Source organism: Salvelinus fontinalis, chromosome 4 (genome assembly GCF_029448725.1).
Source record: "Salvelinus fontinalis isolate EN_2023a chromosome 4, ASM2944872v1, whole genome shotgun sequence".
Classification (NCBI taxonomy): Eukaryota; Metazoa; Chordata; class Actinopteri; order Salmoniformes; family Salmonidae; genus Salvelinus; species Salvelinus fontinalis.
This window is the reverse complement of record NC_074668.1, coordinates 5201593-5227196: the sequence shown is the minus strand read 5'-3', so window position 1 is coordinate 5227196 and position 25604 is coordinate 5201593. Positions and strand designations below refer to the sequence as shown.

The following is a 25604-nucleotide window of genomic DNA, read 5'->3' as shown; positions in this document are numbered from 1 at the left end:
AGAGAGAAAGAGAGAGAGAAAGACAAAGACAGAGAGAGAGAGAGACAGAGACAGAGAAAGAGAGAGAGAGAGAGAGAGACAGAGAAAGAGAGAGAAAGAAAGACAAAGACAGAGAGAGAGAGAGAGAGAGAGAAAGAGAGAGAGAAAGACAAAGACAGAGAGAGAGAGAGACAGAGAAAGAGAGAGAGAGAAAGAAAGACAAAGACAGAGAGAGAGAGAAAGAAAGACAAAGACAGAGAGAGAGAGAGAGAGAAAAAAAGAGAAAGAGTGAGTGAGAGTGAAGAGAGAGATAGACCGAGAGGGAAAGTGAGAAAATTAAAGGAGAGGGTTTAATGCACATCCAACTGATGCACAGGAACTGAACAAAAATACCCAATCAATCAATTCCCCAAAAGTGATCCCTTCAAAAAATGAGTGAGACAAATACAACATTTCGAGTCAACCACACCAACACGATGTTTCGACCAACACGAACCTCACCTGCATCGTCTTCGTCGTCATCATCGCTGATCTCATCCTCATAGCAGATGACCCGTCTCTGTCGGAGCAGTGGGCTGCGGACGGAGCTGCTACCAGGACTACCCACACTGGGCTGGCGCTGCTTGGCCTCCGCCGGCCGGTTAGCCACAGGGTCACCGGGGGCCTTAACGTCTGCCCCATCCTCCGCTACCACACGGGAGCCGTCTTTAAATCCTGCCAGCAGAGGAGATACACGGAGAAGCCATTCAACTGAATGCTCATTCTAGCCATGACACTGGAACATTCCTAGTAACCTAGTAGTGTAGGGGGGTAGTAGACTGTACCATTTAGTTGTGTAGGGGGTAGTAGACTGTACCATGTAGTTGTGTAGGGGGGTAGTAGGATGTACCATGTAGTTGTGTAGGGGGGTAGAAGACTGTACCATTTAGTTGTGTAGGGGGTAGTAGACTACCATGTAGTTGTGTAGGGGGGTAGTAGGATATACCATGTAGCTGTGTAGGGGGTAGTAGACTGTACCATGTAGTTGTGTAGGGGGGTAGTAGACTGTACCATGTGGCTGTGTAGGGAGGTAGTAGACTGTACCATGTAGCTGTGTAGGGGGGTAGTAGACTGTACCATGTAGCTGTGTAGGGGGGTAGTAGACTGTACCATGTGGCTGTGTAGGGGGGTAGTAGACTGTACCATGTGGCTATGTAAGGGGGGTGGGGGGGTTAGTAGGATGTACCATGTAGCTGTGTAGGGGGGTAGTAGACTGTACCATGTAGTTGTGTAGGGGGGGTAGTAGGATGTACCATGTGGCTGTGTAAGGGGGGGGGGGGTAGTAGACTGTACCATGTAGTTGTGTAGGGGGGGGTAGTAGACTGTACACTGTGTCTGTGTAAGGGGGGGTAGTAGACTGTACCATGTGGCTGTGTAAGGGGGGGAGGGGGGGGGGGGGGGTAGTAGGATGTACCATGTAGCTGTGTAGGGGGGTAGTAGACTGTACCATGTAGTTGTGTAGGGGGGGGGGGTAGTAGACTGTACACTGTGTCTGTGTAAGGGGGGGTAGTAGACTGTACCATGTAGTTGTGTAGGGGGGTAGAAGACTGTACCATTTAGTTGTGTAGGGGGTAGTAGACTACCATGTAGTTGTGTAGGGGGGGTAGTAGGATGTACCATGTGGCTGTGTAGGGGGTAGTAGACTGTACCATGTGGCTGTGTAGGGGGGGTAGTAGACTGTACCATGTGGCTATGTAGGGAGGTAGTAGACTGTACCATGTAGCTGTGTAGGGGGGGTAGTAGACTGTACCATGTAGCTGTGTAGGGGGGTAGTAGACTGTACCATGTGGCTGTGTAAGGGGGGTGGGGGGTAGTAGGATGTACCATGTAGCTGTGTAGGGGGGTAGTAGACTGTACCATGTGGCTGTGTAGGGGGGGTAGTAGACTGTACCATGTAGTTGTGTAGGGGGGGTAGTAGACTGTACCATGTGGCTGTGTAAAGGGGGGGGGGGGGGTAGTAGACTGTACCATGTAGTTGTGTAGGGGGGGGTAGTAGACTGTACCATGTGGCTGTGTAGGGGGGTAGTAGACTGTACCATGTAGTTGTGTAGGGGGGGGTAGTAGACTGTACCATGTGGTGTGGCTGTGTAGGGAGGTAGTAGACTGTACCATGTAGCTGTGTAGGGGGGGTAGTAGACTGTACCATGTAGCTGTGTAGGGGGGTAGTAGACTGTACCATGTGGCTGTGTAGGGGGGGTAGTAGACTGTACCATGTGGCTGTGTAGGGGGGTAGTAGACTGTACCATGTGTCTGTGTAGGGGGGGGGGGGGGTAGTAGGATGTACCATGTAGCTGTGTAGGGGGGTAGTAGACTGTACCATGTGGCTGTGTAGGGGGGGTAGTAGACTGTACCATGTAGCTGTGTAGGGAGGTAGTAGACTGTACCATGTAGTTGTGTAGGGGGGGGGGGTAGTAGACTGTACCATGTAGCTGTGTAGGGGGTATTAGACTGTACCATGTGTCTGTGTAGGGGGGGTAGTAGACTGTACCATGTAGCTGTGTAGGGAGGTAGTAGACTGTACCATGTAGTTGTGTAGGGGGGTAGTAGACTGTACACTGTAGCTGTGTAGGGGGGTAGTAGACTGTACCATGTGGCTGTGTAGGGGGGGTAGTAGACTGTACCATGTAGCTGTGTAGGGGGGTAGTAGACTGTTCCATGTGTCTGTGTAGGGGGGGTAGTAGACTGTACCATGTGGCTGTGTAGGGGGGTAGTAGACTGTACCATGTAGTTGTGTAGGGGGGTAGTAGACTGTACCATGTGTCTGTGTAGGGGGGGTAGTAGACTGTACCATGTGTCTGTGTAGGGGGGGTGTCGTCTATTGAGGTGTTGCAGCTCCTGTGGTGGAGCATGTCGTCATCACTGGAGCCCATCGCCATGGTTTCTGACAGCGACGAATGACTGGTCACTTCCTGGGAAAAGTACTGAGATAGCTCCGCCTCTGAACTAAGTGACCCTTGCTGCAGGGAGGGAGAGAGAAGATGGATTGATGTGTACACTGATGATGTGTTGAATATGACTAGTGATGCTAGCCTGTTGGGGAGCCTTGAGAATGTAGTAATTACAATTACAAATATAAGTAATACTGGACGGGTTGATTGGTTGGTTGATAAAGATATATACATATATATATATAGCTCCACATTGATCTGGTACTGGTACTTCCTGTATATAGCTCCACATTGATCTGGTACTTCCTGTATATAGCTCCACATTGATCTGGTGCTTCCTGTATATAGCTCCACATTGACCTGGTACTGGTACTCCCTGTATATAGCTCCACATTGATCTGGTACTTCCTGTATATAGCTCCACATTGATCTGGTACTGGTACTTCCTGTATATAGCTCCACATTGATCTGGTACTTCCTGTATATAGCTCCACATTGATCTGGTACTGGTACTCCCTGTATATAGCTCCACATTGATCTGGTACTTCCTGTATATAGCTCCACGTTGATCTGGTACTTCCTGTATATAGCTCCACATTGATCTGGTACTTCCTGTATATAGCTCCACATTGATCTGGTACTTCCTGTATATAGCTCCACAATGATCTGGTACTTCCTGTATATAGCTCCACATTGATCTGGTACTTCCTGTATATAGCTCCACATTGATCTGGTACTTCCTGTATATAGCTCCACATTGATCTGGTACTGGTACTTCCTGTATATAGCTCCACATTGATCTGGTACTTCCTGTATATAGCTCCACATTGATCTGGTACTGGTACTCCCTCTATATAGCTCCACATTGTATTATATTTAATTCCTGTTGTTACTATTGTTAATATTTATTTGAGTAACTCTGCATCGTTGGGAAGAGCTTCTAAGCATTTCCCCATAAAGTCTGTCCCAGTATTTGGCGCATGTGACAAATAGAATTAGATTTGATTTGAATTTGATTGTTTGATAGATTGATTGACAGGTAGCATAGCGTACCCTACTAGCAGGCTCCAGGAACCTCTTCATGGTCCAGCTGAGGGAGGAGCCATCTCCTTGTTTGGCCTTCACTGTGGGGGAGGGGCTCTTAGAGGGCAGGCCTAGAGGTCAGAGTTCAGACGATACAGGTTAGAGAAACATTCACTCAACCACTCCAATCAACTGACTATGATTCCAGGTGAGTGAGTGAGTGAGTGAGTGAGTGAGTGAGTATGAGCGAGAGAGAGACAAAGAGAAAAACAGAGAGAGAGGGAGAGGGAAACAGAGAGAGAGGGAGAGAGAAACAGAGAGAGAGAGAGAGAGAGGGAGAGAGAAACAGAGAGAGAGACAGAGAGAGAGAGAGAGAAACAGAGAGAGAGAGAGAGAGACAGAGAGAGAGAGACAGAGAGAGAGAGACAGAGAGAGAGAGACAGAGAGAGAGAGACAGAGAGAGAGAGACAGAGAGAGAGTGTGCAAGAGAGAGAGAGACAGAGAGAGAGCGTGCGAGAGAGAGACAGAGACAGAGACAGAGAGAGACAGAGACAGAGACAGAGAGAGAGAGAGACAGAGCGACAAAGAGAGAGAAAGAGAGAGAGAGAAACAGACCCAGTGTTTGAGAGACGTGTCCTTCCTTGCTCAGACTGTCTCTGTGTGCGGACTGAGTGATCACTTCATCCATCTCCTGCTCTGAAACCTGGAGCACAAACAGAGAAGAAAACAACATCCATCTCTTGTGAAAAGCTGAAGCTCCCAGTTCCTACTAGTGACTACAGGGGTAGACAACCCTGGTCCCACATCAGGGGTGGACAACCCTGGTCCTACATCAGGGGTAGACAACCCTGGTCCCACATCGGGGGTAGACAACCCTGGTCCCACATCAGGGGTAGACAACCCTGGTCCTACATCAATGGGTAGACAACCCTGGTCCCACATCAGGGGTAGACAACCCTGGTCCCACATCAGGGGTAGACAACCCTGGTCCTACATCAGGGGTAGACAACCCTGGTCCTACATCAGGGGTAGACAACCCTGGTCCTACATCAGGGGTAGAGAACCCTGGTCCTGTAGAGCCACAGGTACTGTCTACATTAGGGGTTGTCTACCCATTGATGTAGGACCAGGGTTGTCTACCCATTGATGTGGGACCAGGGTTGTCTACCCCTGATGTAGGACCAGGGTTGTCTACCCATTGATGTAGGACCAGGGTTGTCTACCCCCGATGTGGGACCAGGGTTGTCTACCCCTGATGTGGGACCAGGGTTGTCTACCCCTGATGTGGGACCAGGGTTGTCTACCCCTGATGTGGGACCAGGGTTGTCTACCCCTGATGTGGGACCAGGGTTGTCTACCCCTGATGTGGGACCAGGGTTGTCTACCCCTGATGTGGGACCAGGGTTGTCTACCCCCGATGTGGGACCAGGGTTGTCTACCCCTGATGTGGGACCAGGGTTGTCTACCCCTGATGTGGGACCAGGGTTGTCTACCCCCGATGTGGGACCAGGGTTGTCTACCCCCGATGTGGGACCAGGGTTGTCTACCCCTGATGTAGGACCAGGGTTGTCTACCCCTGTACTTGTGCAACAAGTGTTTGAATGACACCAGGTGGCAGTGAAATCAGGGTGATCTCCAACAGAAAAGCAAACAAATGCACAAAGGACATAAACAATAGTTGGCCTCACCACATAAAACAACAAGATACGTTTAGCTTTAAGATTTAAGTTGAAGATAATAAGTTCACCCAAATTGGGTGGCTTTAGAACGGGCAGCAACATGTACGAGCAGAATTACACGTTAATACTTGATCTTTAACATATCTGATGGCTTTGAGTATGCCTAGTTAGTAACTATATGCCTAGTTAGTAACTATATGCCTAGTTAGTAACTATATGCCTAGTTAGTAACTATATGCCTAGTTAGTAACTATATGCCTAGTTAGTAACTATATGCCTAGTTAGTAACTATATGCCTAGTTAGTAACTATATGCCTAGTTAGTAACTATATGCCTAGTTAGTAACTATATGCCTAGTTAGTAACTATATGCCTAGTTAGTAACTATATGCCTAGTTAGTAACTATATGCCTAGTTAGTAACTATATGCCTAGTTAGTAACTATATGCCTAGTTAGTAACTATATGCCTAGTTAGTAACTATATGCCTAGTTAGTAACTATATGCCTAGTTAGTAACTATATGCCTAGTTGGTAACTATATGCCTAGTTGGTAACTATATGCCTAGTTGGTAACTATATGCCTAGTTGGTAACTATATGCCTAGTTAGTAACTATATGCCTAGTTAGTAACTATATGCCTAGTTAGTAACTATATGCCTAGTTAGTAACTATATGCCTAGTTAGTAACTATATGCCTAGTTAGTAACTATATGCCTAGTTAGTAACTATATGCCTAGTTAGTAACTATATGCCTAGTTAGTAACTATATGCTTAGTTAGTAACTAAACAGAAACACAGTGTTCACCGTCAAGCAGCCAACTACAGTAGTTTAAAAACTCAATGACAGTATCACCCCATCTTTCAATGAAATACACCATTACATCTACAGAAAACAAACCAGTATTCGAGCTGTAATTGCAGTGTGCTGACTTTGTACCGTATACTGAACCAAATTTTTGCTGAGTTACAGATGATAGAAGGAAATGAGTCGATTTAAATACATTTATTAAGCCCTAATCTATGGATTTCACATAACTGAGCAGGGGCGATGCCATAGGTGAGCCTGGCAAGGCATAGGCCCACCCACTGGGGTGCCAGGCCCAGCCAATCAGAATAATTTCCCCCCCACAAAAGCGCTTTATTACAGACAGAAATATTCCTCCGTTTTATCGGCTGTCCGGATGGCTGGTCTCAGACGATCCTGCAGGTGAAGAAGCTGGATGTGGAGGTCCTGGGCTGGCGAGGTTACGGGTGGTCTGAAGTTGTGAGGCCAGTTGGATGTGCTGCCAATTTCTCTCAAATGACGTTGGAGGCGGCTTATGGTAGAGAAATTAACATTAAATGATCTGGCAACAGCTCTGCTGGACATTCCTGCAGTCAGCACGCCAATTGCACACTCCCTCAATACTTGAGACATCTGTGTGGAACTGTGTTTTGTGACAAAACTGCACATTTTTCGAGTTTCCTTTTATTGTCCCCAGCACAAGGTGCACCTGTGTAACGATCATGCTGTTTAATCAGATTCTTGATATGCCGCACCTTTCAGGTGGATGGATTATCTTGACAAATGAGAAATACTCACTAGCAAGGGTGTAAACACATTTGTGCACAACATTTGAGAGAAATAAGCTGTTTTTGCGTGTATGGACATCTTCTGGGATCTTTTTATTTCAGCTCATGAAACATGGGACCAACACTTTACATGTTGTGTTAGTATTTTTTGTTCAGTATAGTGTGTGTGTGTGTGTGTGTACGTGTGTGTGTGTGTACGTGTGTGTATGTGTGTGTGTACGTGTGTGTACGTGTGTGTGTACGTGTGTGTACGTGTGTGTACGTGTGTGTGTGTGTGTACGTGTGTGTGTGTACGTGTGTGTGTACGTGTGTGTGTGTGTGTGTGTACGTGTGTGTGTACGTGTGTGTGTACGTGTGTGTACGTGTGTGTGTGCGTGTGTGTGTGTACGTGTGTGTGTACGTGTGTGTACGTGTGTGTGTACGTGTGTGTGTGTGTGTGTACGTGTGTGTGTGTGTGTGTGTACGTGTACGTGTGTGTGTGTGTGTGCGTGTACGTGTGTGTGTGTGTGTGTGCGTGTGTGTGTGTACGTGTGTGTGTGTGTGTACGTGTGTGTGTGTGTGTACGTGTGTGTGTGTGTGTGTGTACGTGTGTGTGTGTGTGTGTGTACGTGTGTGTGTGTGTGTGTGTACGTGTGTGTGTGTGTGTACGTGTGTTACCTTTGCGTTGGGATGTCGGCTGATGATGAAGCTGACGGGTCCGGGTCCACACTCGCTCAGGATGGCGTAGGCCTCACTCAGAGCCACATGACGCAGACTCACTGAGTCCATCTCCAACACCTGGTCCCCTCGACTAGATGAGGAACAGAGAGATTGGATACACACACACACAAAATCAGTTAGTATTACGTCTAAATAACCCTCATAGAAGAAGCCAGTGAAGAAGAACGCAGGCAGACAGACAGACAGGCAGGCAGGCAGACAGGCAGGCAGACAGGCAGACAGGCAGACAGGCAGGCAGGCAGACAGGCAGACAGGCAGACAGACAGGCAGGCAGACAGACAGGCAGACAGACAGAGATAGATATTAACAGATATGACCACACCATTCAAATCTATATCAGTAACACTAACCATCTGCAGTGCAGTCAGATATTCTTGTTAAACACTGCAAGCACTTCCATATCAGGATTCACCTTCCACCCTCAACATATTTATCTTGTGCCATACAGAATACATTCCTTCTTCATTAGAGGTATAGACAACTTCTTGGTTGAGAAGTCTGACTTGAGTCAGTAAAGTCTGCCATCTGACACTGCCTATTTGGATTATATTAGTGGCAGAACAAGAGCCAGAGAGACACACACCCTCCTCTCCATAAAGATGTTCTGAGTTGTAGGGTATCTGCCATGGGGCATATCACTCACTCACCTCACTTCACTCACCTCACTCACCTCACTCACCTCACTCACCTCACTCACCTCACTCACCTCACTCACTTCACTCACTTCACTCACTTCACTCACTTCACTCACTCACCTCACTCACCTCACTCACCTCACTCACCTCACTCACCTCACTCACCTCACTCACCTCACTCACCTCACTCACCTCACTCACCTCACTCACCTCACTCACCTCACTCACCTCACTCACCTCACGGGGCACCAGTTATGTTTGAAATGAGCTACTTAGCATTAATTAAATGCAACACGATTGAAGAACTTGCGAGGATTCTTAGTATTTCATTTGCCTTATATCTTATTTCTAAAATGTGTTTAATCTCTTTCTTTTTCCTAACTGATTGATATCTAGGTCCCCTATTAAAGGGATCCTACAGGAGATGTTACTAGTTCCTATCTGATTGATATCTAGGTCCCCTATTAAAGGGATCCTACAGGAGATGTTACTAGTTCCTATCTGATTGATATCTAGGTCCCCTATTAAAGGGATCCTACAGGAGATGTTACTAGTTCCTAACTGATTGATATCTAGGTCCCCTATTAAAGGGATCCTACAGGTGATGCTACTAGTTCCTATCTGATTGATATCTAGGTCCCCTATTAAAGGGATCCTACAGGTGATGCTACTAGTTCCTATCTGATTGATATCTAGGTCCCCTATTAAAGGGATCCTACAGGAGATGTTACTAGTTCCTATCTGATTGATATCTAGGTCCCCTATTAAAGGGATCCTACAGGTGATGTTACTAGATCCTATCTGATTGATAGTATTCTTAATGTCTACAGAGTTGCACTATTGGTTCTATAAGGGAAATAGCCTAACCCCACTCAAGGTGGAATTTAAACGCTGTAAATATGGGGATCATGACCTGATCCGAGGTGTGCGTCTAGGGGGAGCGGGGTTGTGACCTACCTGAGTCGTCCATCCATCTTGGCGACAGAGCCGGGGGCCAGACTGTGGATGTAGATGGCTGGAGGACTGTTCTCCAGAGTTAGACAGCAGGTCCCTATACCCAGACCCACGCCGGGCTCTGACAGAGGAACACACACACACACACACACACACACACACACACACACACACACACACACACACACACACACACACACACACACACACACACACACACACACACACACACACACACACACACACACACACACACACACACACACACACACACACACACACACACACACAGACACACACACAGACAGAGACACACACAGACACACACAGACAGAGACACACAGACAGAGACACACAGACAGAGACACACAGAAACAGACACACACACAATAATAGAACGGCAGATTAGACAAGGAAGGTAACGAGTTTCATTTGTAGCATTTCTCAATGTCCTCTCTCCTCCTCTGGCTTCCATTTCTCAATGTCCTCTCTCCTCCTCTGGCTTCCATTTCTCAATGTCCTCTCTCCTCCTCTGGCTTCCTCATGGAGTGGAAGCTATATACATTTGTATTAAAGTTTTAGTTTCAGACCAAAAGCACGGAGAGGGCATATGAAATGGAGACATCTCATGTTTTAACTGAAACAAGACTAACAGGTTTGTACCCTGGCAGGACAGTCTCTTGTTTATAAAATCTCCTCTGCTGTGTTCCAAGACTAACAGGTTTGTACCCTGGCAGGACAGTCTCTTGTTTATAAAATGACTTCTGCTGTGTTCCAAGACTAACAGGTTTGTACCCTGGCAGGACAGTCTCTTGTTTATAAAATGACCTCTGCTGTGGTCCAAGACTAACAGGTTTGTACCCTGGCAGGACAGTCTCTTGTTTATAAAATCTCCTCTGCTGTGGTCCAAGACTAACAGGTTTGTACCCTGGCAGGACAGTCTCTTGTTTATAAAATCTCCTCTGCTGTGGTCCAAGACTAACAGGTTTGTACCCTGGCAGGACAGTCTCTTGTTTATAAAATCTCCTCTGCTGTGGTCCAAGACTAACAGGTTTGTACCCTGGCAGGACAGTTTCTTGTTTATAAAATGACTTCTGCTGTGGTCCAAGACTAATAGGTTTGTACCCTGGCAGGACAGTCTCTTGTTTATAAAATCTCCTCTGCTGTGGTCCAAGACTAACAGGTTTGTACCCTGGCAGGACAGTCTCTTGTGATCACAGGTGTTAAACTGGCTAGTGAAATGTTTCCAACGAAATACAGTCTCATGGTGGGCATTTCATTAGAAATTCCACCAATCAAAAGACATACACTACATGAACAAATGTATGTGGACACCTGCTCGTCGAACATCTCATTCCAAAATCATGGGCATTAATATGGAGTTGGTCCCCCCCTTTGCTGCTATAACAGCCTCCACTCTTCCTGGAAGGCTTTCCACTAGATGTTGGAACATTGCTGCTATAACAGCCTCCACTCTTCTGGGAAGGCTTTCCACTAGATGTTGGAACATTGCTGCTATAACAGCCTCCACTCTTCTGGGAAGGCTTTCCACTAGATGTTGGAACATTGCTGCGTGGACTTGCTTCCATTCAGCCACAAGAGCATTAGTGAGGTCAGGCACTGATGTTGGGTGATTAGGCCTGGTTCACAGTCGGCGTTCCAATTCATCCCAAAGGTGTTCAATGGGGTTGAGGTCAGGGCACTGTGCACTGTGCAGGCCAGTCAAGTTTTTCCACACCGATATCGACAAACCATTTCTGTATGGACCTTGCTTTGTGCACGGGGGCATTGTCATGCTGAAACAGGAAATGGCCTTCCCCAAATTGTTAACACATAGTTGAAAGCACAGAATTGTCTAGAATGTCATTGTATTCTGTAGCGTTCAGATTTCCCTTCACTGGAACTAAGGGGCCTGAACCATGAAAAACAGCCCCAGACCATTATTCCTCCTCCACCAAACTTAACAGTTGGCACTATCCACTGGGGCAGGTAGTATTCTCCTGGCATTCGCCAAACCCAGATTAATCCATTGGACTGCCAGAAGGTGAAGCGTGATTCATCACTCCAGAGAATGCGTTTCCACTGCTCCAGAGTCCAATGACAGCGAGCTTTACACCACTCCAGCCATGGAAACCCATTTCATGAAGCTCCTGACAAAACAGTTCTTGTGCTGACGTTGCTTCCAGAGGCAGTTTGGAACTCGGTCGTGAGTTTTGCAACTGATGACACAATTTGTACGTGCTTCATCACTCGACGGTCCCGTTCTGTGAAGCTCGTGTGGCCTACCACTTCACAGCTGAGCCGTTGTTGCTCCTAGACGTTTCCACTTCACAATAACAGCACTTACAGTTGACCAAGGCAGAAATTTGATGAACTAACACGTTGAAAGTGTGATGAGAATAGGAAGATTCAAATCTTTTGTGAAGCATCACAGCACAGTTGAAAAATATGTGGCAAATAAAAATCCGAAATGGATGATGTTGGAAGATAGATGGGAAAGGTTGAGTGGAGCTGAAGGGTGGGACTAATAACAAGATAAACAATGTAGGGCATACGGGATCTGTGAAATGTGTATAGGTGCGGAGCTATTGTGAAATAGCACAGTCACAAGTGGAAATCAAACTGGATGGACAACAGAAATAGAGGAAGGACTAAGAACAAACAAGAGAGAACTATTATAAAGTAGACTGTGTCTGTAAAATGTGTATAAGATGTATAAATTGAAGGTAAAAACAGAAATGTTTATCAGTTTACTCCAATTGGGGGATCGGTGGTAGGGTTTGCGGGGAATAATAATAAAGGTATACTCTTTAAAAAAAGTATGTATGTCTATGTAGGTATGTGTATGTATACATGTGTATATGTATGCATACGTGAATGGATATATATATTTACCCCCAAAAATATGGGGGATTGGAAATGATGCAGATCCACCCCCCCAGAGAAAAAAAAAGAAAAAAAAGAAGAAAAAAAAGAAAAAAAAACCCACGTTGAAAGTGACTGCGCTCTTCAGTACGGGACATTCTTCTGCCAATGTTTGTCTATGGAGATTGCATGGCTGTGTACTCTATTTTATACAACCGTCAGCAATAAGTGTAGCTGAAATAATCGAATCCACTAATTTTGAAGCGGTGTCCACATACTTTTGTATATATATATAGTGTATATTTTGTAATTGTTGGGTGTGTTATTGCATTGAGAGAGTTGACGGGGGGATTTAAGAGGATTTTCTTGTGGTTACTTACTCCCTACGGTCTCAAAGTAAGTGTCAACAAAAAAACATCTCACACCGGAGAGAACTGAGGTTAACAACTGAACCGAAACAGCAAAGTTCAAACCCCAACTTTGTCACCTTTACTGAGTGTAACCTCCATAACGACGCGGTCCTTGGGGCCAGGTCTGGGCGGTCCCTTACGGACTTCGGGGGTTTCGTCGAAACTGGACGGTATGGGGGTTCCCCCACTGGCGTTGGAGTTAGGGGAGGAGGAGCGACTGAGGAGGGTGGGGGTAGGGCACGGAGTCAGGCTGGGGCTGCGGAGACGAGTCCTCACAGTCAGGGTTACCACGCCCTTCTTCAGCTGCTGCAGTGGACCAGAGACACAGAGATACAGTGTTAGGAACAACAACAACAACAACACAGAGATACAGAGATACAGTATTAGGTTCGACTTACTCAATGATAGAAACCCACTAAGATGCACCATCTTTTTTTTTAAAGGGGTTAGAGAATAGATATTGCACTTTGATATCAAAGAGGATGGATGGAAGTCCCAAAGTGACAAACTATTTTTCCTGATCAATGACACTGATTGAATGGTCGATTGATAGATTTTGGGGTAAAGATTTCATACAGCTAAAAACATTTAATATCCAGTTTCCTGACAGCAGAAAGATAGTCTTCTATATACAACAGGAGATAATCTCCCTGCTGCTGGCATCTCCTTCACATATGTCAGGAACAGTGGAGGCCCTAGGATTGCGCCCTGTGGTACACCACACCATATCCCCTTAGAATCTGAAAGCATCCCATATAGTGTTCTGCTTCCTGTTTACCTTGAAGGTCTGGATGGCCACAACCTTAAACCTAACCCTGTACCAACCCTAACCCAGACTGTTACCTTGAAGGTCTAGATAGCCACAACCTTAATCCCAACCCTGTACCAACCCTAACCCAGACTGTTACCTTGAAGGTCTGGATAGACACAACCTTAATCCCAACCCTGTACCAACCCTAACCCAGGCTTCTGTTTACCTTGAAGGTCTGGATAGCCACAACCTTAAACCTAACCCTGTACCAACCCTAACCCAGACTGTTACCTTGAAGGTCTGGATAGCCACAACCTTAATCCCAACCCTGTACCAACCCTAACCCAGGCTGCTGTTTACCTTGAAGGTCTGGATGGCCTGCTGGTGGGTCAGGCCCTGGAGAGAGTCTCCATTCACCTCCAGAATCTCATCTCCCTCTTTCAGTCTTCCATCTGCGACCGCTGCTCCGTTAGGGAAGATAGTCTTGACAAAGATCCCCATCCTTCCTCGGGCAGAGTCCTGCCCACCGACGATGCTGAAGCCCAGTCCCTAACACACACACACACACACACACACACACAGGTTTCAGAACCACAGAACAGTACCAACTACCAACAATACTGTCTGAACCACAGGCCCGTAACCTGACAGAGACAAAGGTTTCAGAACCACAGAACAGGTCAAACCAGCAACAATAGTTAGGTGGTCCCTAACACAGACAAACACAAAAGCAATTACACCTCGTTCGTTTCAGAACGACCAACGAAGCACCAACCAACAGCATGACTGACAAACAGCAAATCACACTCATGACATGTGCGTACCATAAATACGTTTCCCAACCCCCACACAAACACATGGAAGAACTTGGTATTCAGTAGACCATGGAGACTGTGAAATGGTATCATGTTTTCAATAATTCCATTAACTACCACTTTGTCTGACTAAAATCTACCGGCATGAACATGAGGTTACTCATACAGCGCCTTCGGAATGTATTCAGACCCCCTTCGGAATGTAATCGGACCCCCTTCGGAATGTAATCGGACCCCCTTCGGAATGTAATCAGACCCCCTTCGGAATGTATTCAGACCCCCTTCGGAATGTAATCAGACCCCCTTCGGAATGTATTCAGACCCCCTTCGGAATGTATTCAGACCCCCTTCGGAATGTAATCAGACCCCCTTCGGAATGTAATCAGACCCCCTTCGGAATGTAATCGGACCCCCTTCGGAATGTATTCGGACCCCCTTCGGAATGTATTCAGACCCCCTTCGGAATGTATTCAGACCCCCTTCGGAATGTATTCAGACCCCCTTCGGAATGTATTCAGACCCCCTTCGGAATGTATTCAGACCCCCTTCGGAATGTATTCAGACCCCCTTCGGAATGTATTCAGACCCCCTTCGGAATGTAATCAGACCCCCTTCGGAATGTAATCAGACCCCCTTCGGAATGTAATCAGACCCCCTTCGGAATGTATTCAGACCCCCTTCGGAATGTAATCAGACCCCCTTCGGAATGTAATCAGACCCCCTTCGGAATCTATTCAGACCCCCTTCGGAATCTATTCAGACCCACTTTTTGTTACAAAATATGAAAGAAGGCAAGGGGGTTAATTTCTGAAAGTGCTGTATATTAAATATTATTAATATTAATATATAGCCATGTAATTTTGATCGTTATTCACTGTGTCTACATTTCTATTCTTATTTTATCTTTAACTTTGCATTGTTGGATAAAGGGCCCGCCAGTCAGCATTTCACTGTTAGTCTACACCTGTTGTTTACCAAGTCAGCATTTCACTGTTAGTCTACACCTGATGTTTACCAAGGACCCGTCATTCAGCATTTCACTGTTAGTCTACACCTGTTGTTTACCAAGGACCCGTCAGACAGCATTTCACTGTTAGTCTACACCTGTTGTTTACCAATCATGTGACTAATACCATTTGATTGAGCCTGTCAGTTAGCCCTCATTCTCCCACAGCATCCAGCCTAGCTGACACAATGCTATTTTACAGATTCTTGACCACTTGTTTTCTCTGGCCTCCATTGATTTAGTCATCCTCATCTTGGCTATCCTACAAGGGGTAAAAACGCCAATAAGTTTCAAACAGATTACGATAGAGAGACATGAGGTTTGGACCATTGGTTTTCATAGAGGAATATCTACAGAATTAACATATTTCATCCATTGGTGAAAATATGTGCTTTGATTGGACACCCTATGTATGTATGTACGTGCGTGCTTGCGTGTGTGTGTGTGCAGTGCCCACCTTGCCCTGTCCATGTAGTGTGTAGTGTGTAGTGTGTAGTGTGTAGTGTGTAGTGTGCAGTACTCACCTTGCCCTGTCCATGTAGTGTGTAGTGTGTAGTGTGTAGTGTGTAGTGTGTAGTACTCACCTTGCCCTGTCCGTGTAGTGTGTAGTGTGTAGTGTGTAGTGTGCAGTGCCCACCTTGCCCTGTCCATGTAGTGTGTAGTGTGTAGTGTGTAGTGTGTAGTACTCACCTTGCCCTGTCCTTTCATAAGGACAATGTTGGATATAATAGACGGCTGGGCCAGTCGCCATGGAGACTCCACTTGAACGGTGCTCAGGGATCGAGCTGATTTCTTAACTATATGATACTCCTAGTGGGGGGTGAAAAGAGAGAGAGAGAGAGACAGAGAGACAGAGAGAGAGAGACAGAGAGAGAGAGAGAGAGAGAGACAGAGAGAGGCAGAGACAGAGAGAGAGAGATAGAGAGAGACAGAGAGAGAGAGATAGAGAGAGAGAGAGACAGAGAGAGAGAGAGAGAGAGAGAGAGAGACAGCGAGAGAGACAGCGGCAGAGAGAGAGAGAGACAGAGAGACAGACAGAGATAGAGAGAGAGACAGAGGCAGAGACAGAGATAGAGAGACAGAGACAGAGACAGAGACAGACAGAGACAGAGACAGAGAGAGAGAGAGAGAGACAGAGACAGAGAGAGACAGAGACAGAGAGAGATAGAGAGAGAGAGAGACAGAGAGAGATAGAGAGAGAGAGAGACAGAGAGAGAGAGAGATAGACAGAGAGAGAGACAGAGAGAGAGACAGAGAGAGAGACAGAGAGAGAGACAGAGAGAGAGACAGAGAGAGAGACAGAGAGAGAGACAGAGAGACAGACAGAGATAGAGAGAGAGACAGAGGCAGAGACAGAGATAGAGAGACAGAGACAGACAGAGACAGAGAGAGAGAGAGAGAGAGAGAGATAGAAAGAGAGACAGAGACAGAGACAGAGACAGAGACAGAGACAGAGACAGAGACAGAAAGACAGAGACAGAGACAGAGACAGAGAGAGAGAGAGAGAGAGAGACAGAGCGAGAGAGAGAGAGAGAGAGAGAGAGAGAGAGAGAGAGAGACACAGAGACAGAGACAGAGACACAGAGAGAGAGACAGAGGCAGAGGCAGAGACAGAGACACAGAGAGAGAGAGAGCATATGAGAGAGACTGATTAAAGAGATACACTGGGTTTTTTAAATATTCCTTATGTTAATTACTATGAACAGTTACAAATATTGCTGAAACAACAGTGGCTACTTCAAATAGCTATGCGTGAATCTGATTTGGTATCCACAAAAGTACAGTCACTTGGTTTAAAAACCAATCAAGGATAACATATACACTGCTAGCACAGACATCTCTGACCTGAGTCTGAAAGACCCTGGACTAAGGTATATAGTGCATTACAAGACTCTGGACACTTTGTCTGGCCAATCTGGCCTTCATTAAACACAGCAATTAGCCATGCCACGAGAAGCATTGTGGTGAAAGCAGGAGAGGCAGGCTGAGAGGCCGGTCTGGGCTTTGATGTCCCTCGGCCTGGGTTATTATCACACAAATCAGCCTGTGGGGACAAGGAGACCGTACCATATATCTATCAGCCTGAGGAGGGAGCAGAACAGGCTCTTATAGCTTATTTAAAACCCATCCAGCCAGGGTAGGACAGGCGTGAGACGTCCCCGAATCCATGACCCAGCCAGCCACTGAGGTCCGGAGAAAGGGGGGGAGACAGGAAAGATGGGGAAGAGGGGTGGAGATGGGGGAGAGGGGGAGAGGGGAAAGAGGGGTGGAGATGGGGGATACGAGGAAGAGGGTTGGAGATGGGGAAGAGGGGTGGAAACGGGGAAGAGATGGGACATGGGATAGAGGGTGAAAAGGGGGAGAGAGGGGAGAGATGGGGAGGCGGAGAGACGTGGGAGAGGGGAGAGATGGGGAGACGTGGGAGAGGGGAGAGATGGGGAGACGTGGGAGAGGGGAGAGATGGGGAGACGTGGGAGAGGGGAGAGACGGGGAGACGTGGGAGAGGGGAGAGACGGGGAGACGTGGGAGAGGGGAGAGATGGGGAGACGGAGAGACGTGGGAGAGGGGAGAGATGGGGAGACGGAGAGACGTGGGAGAGGGGAGAGATGGGGAGACGGAGAGACGTGGGAGAGGGGAGAGATGGGGAGACGGAGAGACGTGGGAGAGGGGAGAGATGGGGAGACGGAGAGACGTGGGAGAGGGGAGAGATGGGGAGACGGAGAGACGTGGGAGAGGGGAGAGATGGGGAGACGGAGAGACGTGGGAGAGGGGAGAGATGGGGATACGGAGAGACGTGGGAGAGGGGAGAGATGGGGAGACGGAGAGACGTGGGAGAGGGGAGACGGAGAGACGTGGGAGAGGGGGAGACGGAGAGACGTGGGAGAGGGGAGACGGAGAGACGTGGGAGAGGGGAGACGGAGAGACGTGGGAGAGGGGAGAGATGGGGAGACGGAGAGACGTGGGAGAGGGGAGACGGAGAGACGTGGGAGAGGGGAGAGATGGGGAGACGGAGAGACGTGTGAAGTTAGGGTGTGGGTGTATTTCTGTTAAACCTTCAAGGGAAATATCGCTTTGCAATATTCAATGATAGGGATTATTTTAGAACCCTAAGTAGGAATGGTACCAATCAGACTTCAGGTCTTCAGAGGCGGTAGCTGAGCACCGCAGCTAGGCTGAATCTACTTCCTCTTCAAGGAAAAATTCCCCATACGGGGGTAGTACATTATTCCTTGACCTTCACCCTTTGACCTCTGCGGGTGTAATGACAAGCCTTTGGGTTGGGCGTGATGGGATATGTTTAGGGTCAGGGGTTGGTCATGGCTAGAAGGGATATGGTTTACGTCAAAGTGATGTCACACTCTCGCTCTGAACTCAGACATTGAACAGTTAGTGCTGAACACAGCTGCTAGAATCCTGACTAGAACCAAAACGTGATCATATTACTCCAGTGCTAGCCTCCCTACACTGGCTTCCTGTTAAGGCTAGGGCTGATTTCAAAGCTAACCTACAAAGCATTACATGGGCTTTCTCTCCGATTTGGTCCTGCCGTACATACCTACACTATGGTCACAAGACGCAGGCCTCCTAATTGTCCCTAGAATATCTAAGCAAACAGCTGGAGGCAGGGCTTTCTCCTATAGATCTCCATTTCTATGGAATGGTCTGCCTATCTATGTGAGAGACGCAGACTCGGTCTCGACCTTTAAGTCTTTACTGAAGACTCATCTCTTCAGTAGGTCGTATGATTGAGTGTAGTCTGGCCCAGGAGTGTGAAAGTGAACGGAAAGGCTCTGGAGCAACGAACCGCCCTTACTGTCTCTGGCTGGCCGGTTCCCCTCTCTCCACTAAGATTCTCTGCCTCTAACCCTATTACAGGGGCTGAGTCACTGGCTTACTGGTGCTCTTCCATGCCGTCCCTAGGAGGGGTGTGTCACTTGAGTGGGTTGAGTCACTGGCGTGATCTTCCTGTCTGGGTTGGCGCCCCTCTTTTGGGTTGTGCCGTGGCGGAGATCTTTGTGGGCTATACTCGGCCTTGTCTCAGGGTGGTAAGTTGGTGGTTGAAGATATTCCTCTAGTGGTGTGGGGGCTGTGCTTTGGCAAAGTGGGTGGGGTTATATCCTGCCTGTTTGGCCCTGTCCGGGGGTATCATCGGATGGGGCCACAGTGTCTCCTGACCCCTCCTTTCTCAGTCTCCAGTATTTATGCTGCAGTAGTTTATGTGTCAGGGGGCTAGGGTCAGTCTGTTATATCTGGAGTACTTCTCCTGTCTTATCCGGTTGTCCTGTGTGAATTTAAGTATATGCTCCCATTGTGAAGTTCAATAGCCTTGTTCAAGCATTGTACAAGTCCCTACACACGGAGTTCGGGGAACAGCCCAGCTGGTCGATTACCTATCAACTAGACTCCGGACCAGCAATGTGATTATACTGATTTTCAACAAAAAAAAACATAAAATGACTTTGATCAAAAGAAAACACTCCTCCAATTCCCAACTTCGGCAGAAAAGTTTCAAACTCTCGTGGGAGTTTGACATCACTTCCACATAAACCGTATCCCTTCTAGCCATGAACATTGTATATTGCAACCTGTATGAATAACACCTTCCACCAGAAACTGACCTGGTGACCCCTGACCTCTGCTCCTGTACCCTTTGACCTACTGACCTGTCGCACGCCCACAGTGTCTAACTGCTGAGGCAGGGAGTGTTTGCGTCCGCCTCGTGTCGGTTTCTCCACCATGTCACTCCCCGCCTCTCCATTCTCCACGATCAGCTCGTCATCCTCTCCAACAGACTCCAGACGACTACCGCCCCCTGAAACAAACCAGGAAGTCTCACGAGCCAATCATCAAAAGACATGAAGTCTCACTAGCCAGTCATCTTCTTCCATCTTAGAGCCTCATGCCCCTGAAGTTGTCTAAATGTGACCTCAAATGTACTTTCAGGGAGATAAAATAACACGGCATAACTACCCACTGGGCACAGACATCAAATCCACGTAGATACCACGTTGGTTCAACATAATTTCTCTGAAATGGTGTGGAAACAACATGATTCAACCAGCGTGTGCCCAGTGGGTAACTGATGTCAATGATAGAGGTTAAAACTGTTTGTGTAATCTTTACTTAAGGACAGCCAGTTAAACCAAACATTAGAACTATCCTCCCCTTCAATGAGGAACAATTACATTAGAGCTATCCTCCCCTTTAATGAGGAACAATTACATTAGAGCTATCCTCCCCTTTAATGAGGAACAATTACATTAGAACTATCCTCCCTCTTTAATGAGGAACAACTAAATTAGAACTATTCTCCCCTTTAAAGAGGAACAATTACATTGGAACTATCCTCCCCTTTAATGAGGAACAATTACATTAGAACTATCCTCCCCTTTAATGAGGAACAATTACATTAGAACTATCCTCCCCTTTAATGAGAAACAATTACATTAGAACTATCATCCCCTTTAATGAGGAACAATTACATTAGAACTATCCTCCCCTTTAATGAGGAACAATTAAATTAGAACTATCATCCCCTTTAATGAGGAACAATTACATTAGAACTATCCTCCCCTTTAATGAGGAACAATTAAATTACAACTATCCTCCCCTTTAATGAGGAACAATTAAATTAGAACTATCCTCCACTTTAATGAGTAACAATTACATTAGAACTATCCTCCCCTTTAATGAGGAACAATTAAATTAGAACTATCCTCCACTTTAATGAGGAACAATTAAATCAGAACTATCCTCCCCTTTAATGAGGAACAATTAAATTAGAACTATCCTCCCCTTTAATGAGGAACAATTAAATTAGAACTATCCTCCCTCTTTAATGAGGAACAATTACATTAGAACTATCCTCCCCTTTAAAGAGGAACAATTACATTAGAACTATCATCCCCTTTAATGAGGAACACTTACATTAGAACTATCCTCCCCTTTAATGAGGAACAATTACATTAGAACTATCCTCCCCTTTAAAGAGGAACAATTACATTAGAACTATCCTCCCCTTTAATGAGGAACAATTACATTAGAACTATCCTCCCCTTTACTGAGGAACACTTACATTAGCACTATTCTCCCCTTAAATGATGAACAATTACATTAGAGCTGTCCTCCCTCTTTAACAAGGAACAATTACATTAGAACTAGGAGCTGGAATGGAGAGAGGAGAGGAGCTGAAGTGGAGAGAGGAGTGGAGCTGGAATGGAGAGAGGAGAGGAGCTGGAATGGATAGAGGAGAGGAGCTGGAATGGAGAGAGGAGAGGAGCTGGAATGGAGAGAGGAGAGAGGAGTGGAGCTGGAGTGGAGAGAGAAGTGGAGCTGGAGTGGAGAGAGGAGTGGAGCTGGAATGGAGAGGAGTGGAGCTGGAATGGAGAGAGGAGTGGAGCTGGAGTGGAGAGAGGAGTGGAGCTGGAATGGAGAGGAGAGGAGCTGGAATGGAGAGAGGAGTGGAGCTGGAGTGGAGAGAGGAGTGGAGCTGGAATGGAGAGAGGAGTGGAGCTGGAATGGAGAGAGAAGTGGAGCTGGAGTGGAGAGAGGAGTGGAGCTGGAATGGAGAGGAGAGGAGCTGGAATGGAGAGGAGAGGAGCTGGAATAGAGAGAGGAGAGAGGAGTGGAGCTGGAGTGGAGAGAGGAGTGTGCTTGGAGTATCTGCCTTCTCTCTCGCTCCGGTACCACTCAGCCACCAGCTCTGCCCAGCCTTTTTCATTTCCTTCATCACTGTTCTGTTAAATTAGGCCTGTTCTGTTGTATTTATTTAGCCTACCCCGTCAGAGATGTTGATACGAGTCGACCAAGGTCACACAGCCTGTGTAGTTAATAGCAAGACAAGCATGAGTCAATGCAGCACTGGAGACCTTTATATTTGTATATATAGGCTAGTGTAACTTTGTAAGAGGAGTGCTAACTAAAGTTGTCTGTGAACTGTCAAATGGGAGCGCAACAGAGCCAGTTACAACTGAAGTACCTAATCGTCAGTAGACCGAGAGAAAACACAGCAGCTACACATCATCAACTAGGTCCCGGTTCAATAGCCTGAGAGAAAACACAGCAGCTACACATCATCAACTAGGTCCCGGTTCAATAGCCTGAGAGAAAACACAGCAGCTACACATCATCAACCAGGTCCTGGTTCAATAGCCTGAGAGAAAACACAGCAGCTACACATCATCAACTAGGTCCCGGTTCAATAGCCTGCAGCAGATGGGGTTTGTTAAATTATCTTTTTAAACAGAAAATGAATGGAGCGAATTTGGACGGACGTTTATTTCTGCTGTGAGCTGTTATTTTGCTGAGTGGGGGAAAGGACATTGAGTGCCGGAGTGGTACATGAAGACTGCTCTGTGAGCGCAAATACTTATTTTCCACCATCATTTGCAAATAAATTCATTAAAATCCTACAATGTGATTTTCTGGATTTTTTTTCTCATTTTGTCTGTCATAGTTGAAGTGTACCTATGATGAAAATTACAGGCCTCTCTCGTCTTTTTAAGTGGGAGAACTTGCACAATTGGTGGCTGACTAAATACTTTTTTGCCCCACTGTATATATCATCATATATATATATATATATCTCCCTCCCTCCGTCCATCTCTCTCTCCCCTCTCCCCTCTCTACCTTGTGATCTGCTCCTGAACTTCATGGATGTAGGAGAGCGGCAGGTTCCTTTAGGTCCCTCCATCTGGCCTCGGTCCTCTAGCTTCTCCAGATCAGTCAGCTGCAAGAAGGAAACATCCCGGATTAGTGCTGTATGTCAAGATATGTGAGCCAGCCCAGTCTAGTTCGGTTTGGCACACCAGTGTGACAAGGGTACATGGGAATCCACGAATCAATTCAAGTTCAGGACAGCAGAGAGAGAAAAAATAACGGTTTGATTATGTTTGGAGAGGAAACGAAGGATTGGATTTTGGATGTTTTGGTGGGATTACACACATAATGGCACATGGGTTTTAACAGACAACAGGAGTAATTTTTCTCCTGAAGATTTCTAGAGGTTTACTTTTCTCTGACTGGCCAAACACTTGCTGAGAGACAGAAGAATGTAGCTCACGTCACTGGCTTGAAAAAGTATTCACACCCTTTGATTTTTTCCAAATTGTGTTGTGTTACAGCCCAAATTTAAATGTCATAAAATTTAGATTTTTTTTGGGGGGGGGGCACTGTACCCCATAATGTCAAGTTTTACAAATTAATAAAAAATGAAAAGGGGAAAAGTCTTGAGTCAATAAGTATTCAACCCCTTTGTTATGTCAAGCCTAAATAAGTTCAGGAGTAAAAATGTGCTTAACAAATCATATAATAAGTTGCATGGACTCACTCTGTGTGGAACAATAGTGTTTAACATGACTTTTGAATGACTACCTCATCTCTATACCCTACACATACAGATCATTGTATGGACCATACAGTAGAGCAGGGAATTTAAAACCCAGATTCAACCACAGAGACCAGGGAGGTTGTCCAATGCTTCGCAAAGAAGGGCATCTATTGGTAGATGGGTAAATAAAAATAAAAAAAGCAGACATTGAATATCCCTTTGAGCATTGTGAAGTTATTAATTACACTTTGGATGGTGTATCAATACACTCAGTCACTACAAAGATACAGGCGTACTTCCTAACTCAGTTGCCGGAGAGGAAGGAAACCGCTCAGGGATTTCACCGTGAGGCCAATGGTGTGATAAGAGAAAACGTTGGATGGATCAACAACATTGTAGTTACTCCACAATACTAACCTAAATGAACAGAGTGGAAAGAAGGAAGCCTGTACAGAATAAACATATTCCAAAACATGCATCCTGTTTGCAACAAGACACTAAAGTAAAACTGCAAACAGGGAGGTTTTCCAAAACATGTGACAAAGCAATGCTATATGCAGATATATTGCACCGCTATTTCCTGGTTGCCTAATCTCAGTTTGTGACAAAAAAACCGCAAGTATAGTGTAGAGAATCATTGTAGAATCACTGTTTGAAGCTGAAAATAAAAGACGAAAAAACTAAACGGGAAGCATAAAAATAGCACCACATAGAACAGATATACCGCCTCTTAGACTTGCTTTCAATGACAAATCTAGTACACTAATTTCTATGTGAATTTTCCCGGCTCACCCATGCTGACCAGATCCCTCGTGCACGTGCGTGCGCATGTTGATTTTGTCCACCCACCACCTCCACCCATGTCATTTAATCCTAGTAAAAATTCCCTGTCTTAGGTCAGTTAGGATCACCACTTGCTTTTAAGGATGTGAAATGCCAGAATAATACTAGAGAGAATTATTTATTTCAGCTTTTATTTCATTCATCACATTCACAGTTTACATACACTCAATTAGTATTTGGTAGCGTTTCCTTTAAATTGTTGAACTTGGGTCAAACGTTTTGGGTAGCCTTCCACAAGCTTCCCACAATAACTTGGGTGAATTTTGGCCCATTCCTCCTGACAGAGCTGGTGTAACTGAATTAGGTTTGTAGGCCTCCTTGCTCGCACAGGCTTTTTCAGTTCTGCCCACACATTTTCTATGGGATTGAGGTTAGGGCTTTGTGATGGCCACTCCAATACGTTGACTTTGTTGTCCTTAAGCCATTTTACCACAACTTTGGAAGTATGCTTGGGGTCATTGTCCATTTGGAAGACTCAATTGCGACCAAGCTTTAACTTCCTGACTGATGTCTTGAGATGTTGCTTCAATATATCCACATATTTTTCCTGCCTCATGATGCCATCCATTTTGTTAAGTGCACCAGTCCCTCCTGCATCAAAGCACCCCCACAACATGATGCTGCCTCCCCTGTGCTTCACAGTTGGGATGGTGTTCTTCGGCTTGCAAGCATCCCCCTTTTTCCTCCAAAACATAACGATGGTCATTATGGCCAAACAGTTCTATTTTTGTTTCATCAGATCAGAGGACATTTCTCCAAAAAGTACGATCTTTGTCCCCATGTGCAGTTGCAAACCGTAGTCTGGCTTTTTTTATGGTGGTTTTGGAGCAGTGGCTTCTTTCTTGCTGAACGGCCTTTCAGGTTATGTCGATATAGGACTCGTTTCTACTGTGGATATAGATATTTTTGTACCCGTTTCCTCCAGCATCTTCACAAGGTCCTTTGATGTTGTTCTGGGATTGATTTGCACTTTTCGCACCAAAGTATGTTCATCTCTAGGAGACAGAACGCGTCTCCTTCCTGAGCGGTATGACGGCTGCGTGGTCCCATGGTGTTTATACTTGCGTACTATTGTTTGTACAGATGAACGTGGTAC

At 46.2% G+C, this 25604-nt stretch overlaps 1 protein-coding gene across 2 annotated transcripts in view; it reads right to left on the bottom strand.

Moving 5' to 3' along the window:
* Nucleotides 1-25604, bottom strand: part of LOC129853018 (PDZ domain-containing protein 2-like) — a 185953-nt gene that overhangs the window by 19582 nt on the left and 140767 nt on the right. For both annotated transcript variants that reach the window (XM_055918648.1, XM_055918649.1), the window contains exons 8-18: nt 22966-23065; nt 20001-20149; nt 16027-16146; nt 13876-14064; nt 12842-13070; nt 9493-9610; nt 7838-7970; nt 4545-4632; nt 3960-4060; nt 2807-2975; nt 481-693 (exon numbers count right to left, since the gene is read on the bottom strand). In XM_055918648.1, coding sequence (XP_055774623.1) covers nt 481-693; nt 2807-2975; nt 3960-4060; nt 4545-4632; nt 7838-7970; nt 9493-9610; nt 12842-13070; nt 13876-14064; nt 16027-16146; nt 20001-20149; nt 22966-23065 — 1609 coding nt within the window. The remainder of the gene's footprint in view (nt 1-480; nt 694-2806; nt 2976-3959; nt 4061-4544; nt 4633-7837; nt 7971-9492; nt 9611-12841; nt 13071-13875; nt 14065-16026; nt 16147-20000; nt 20150-22965; nt 23066-25604) is intronic.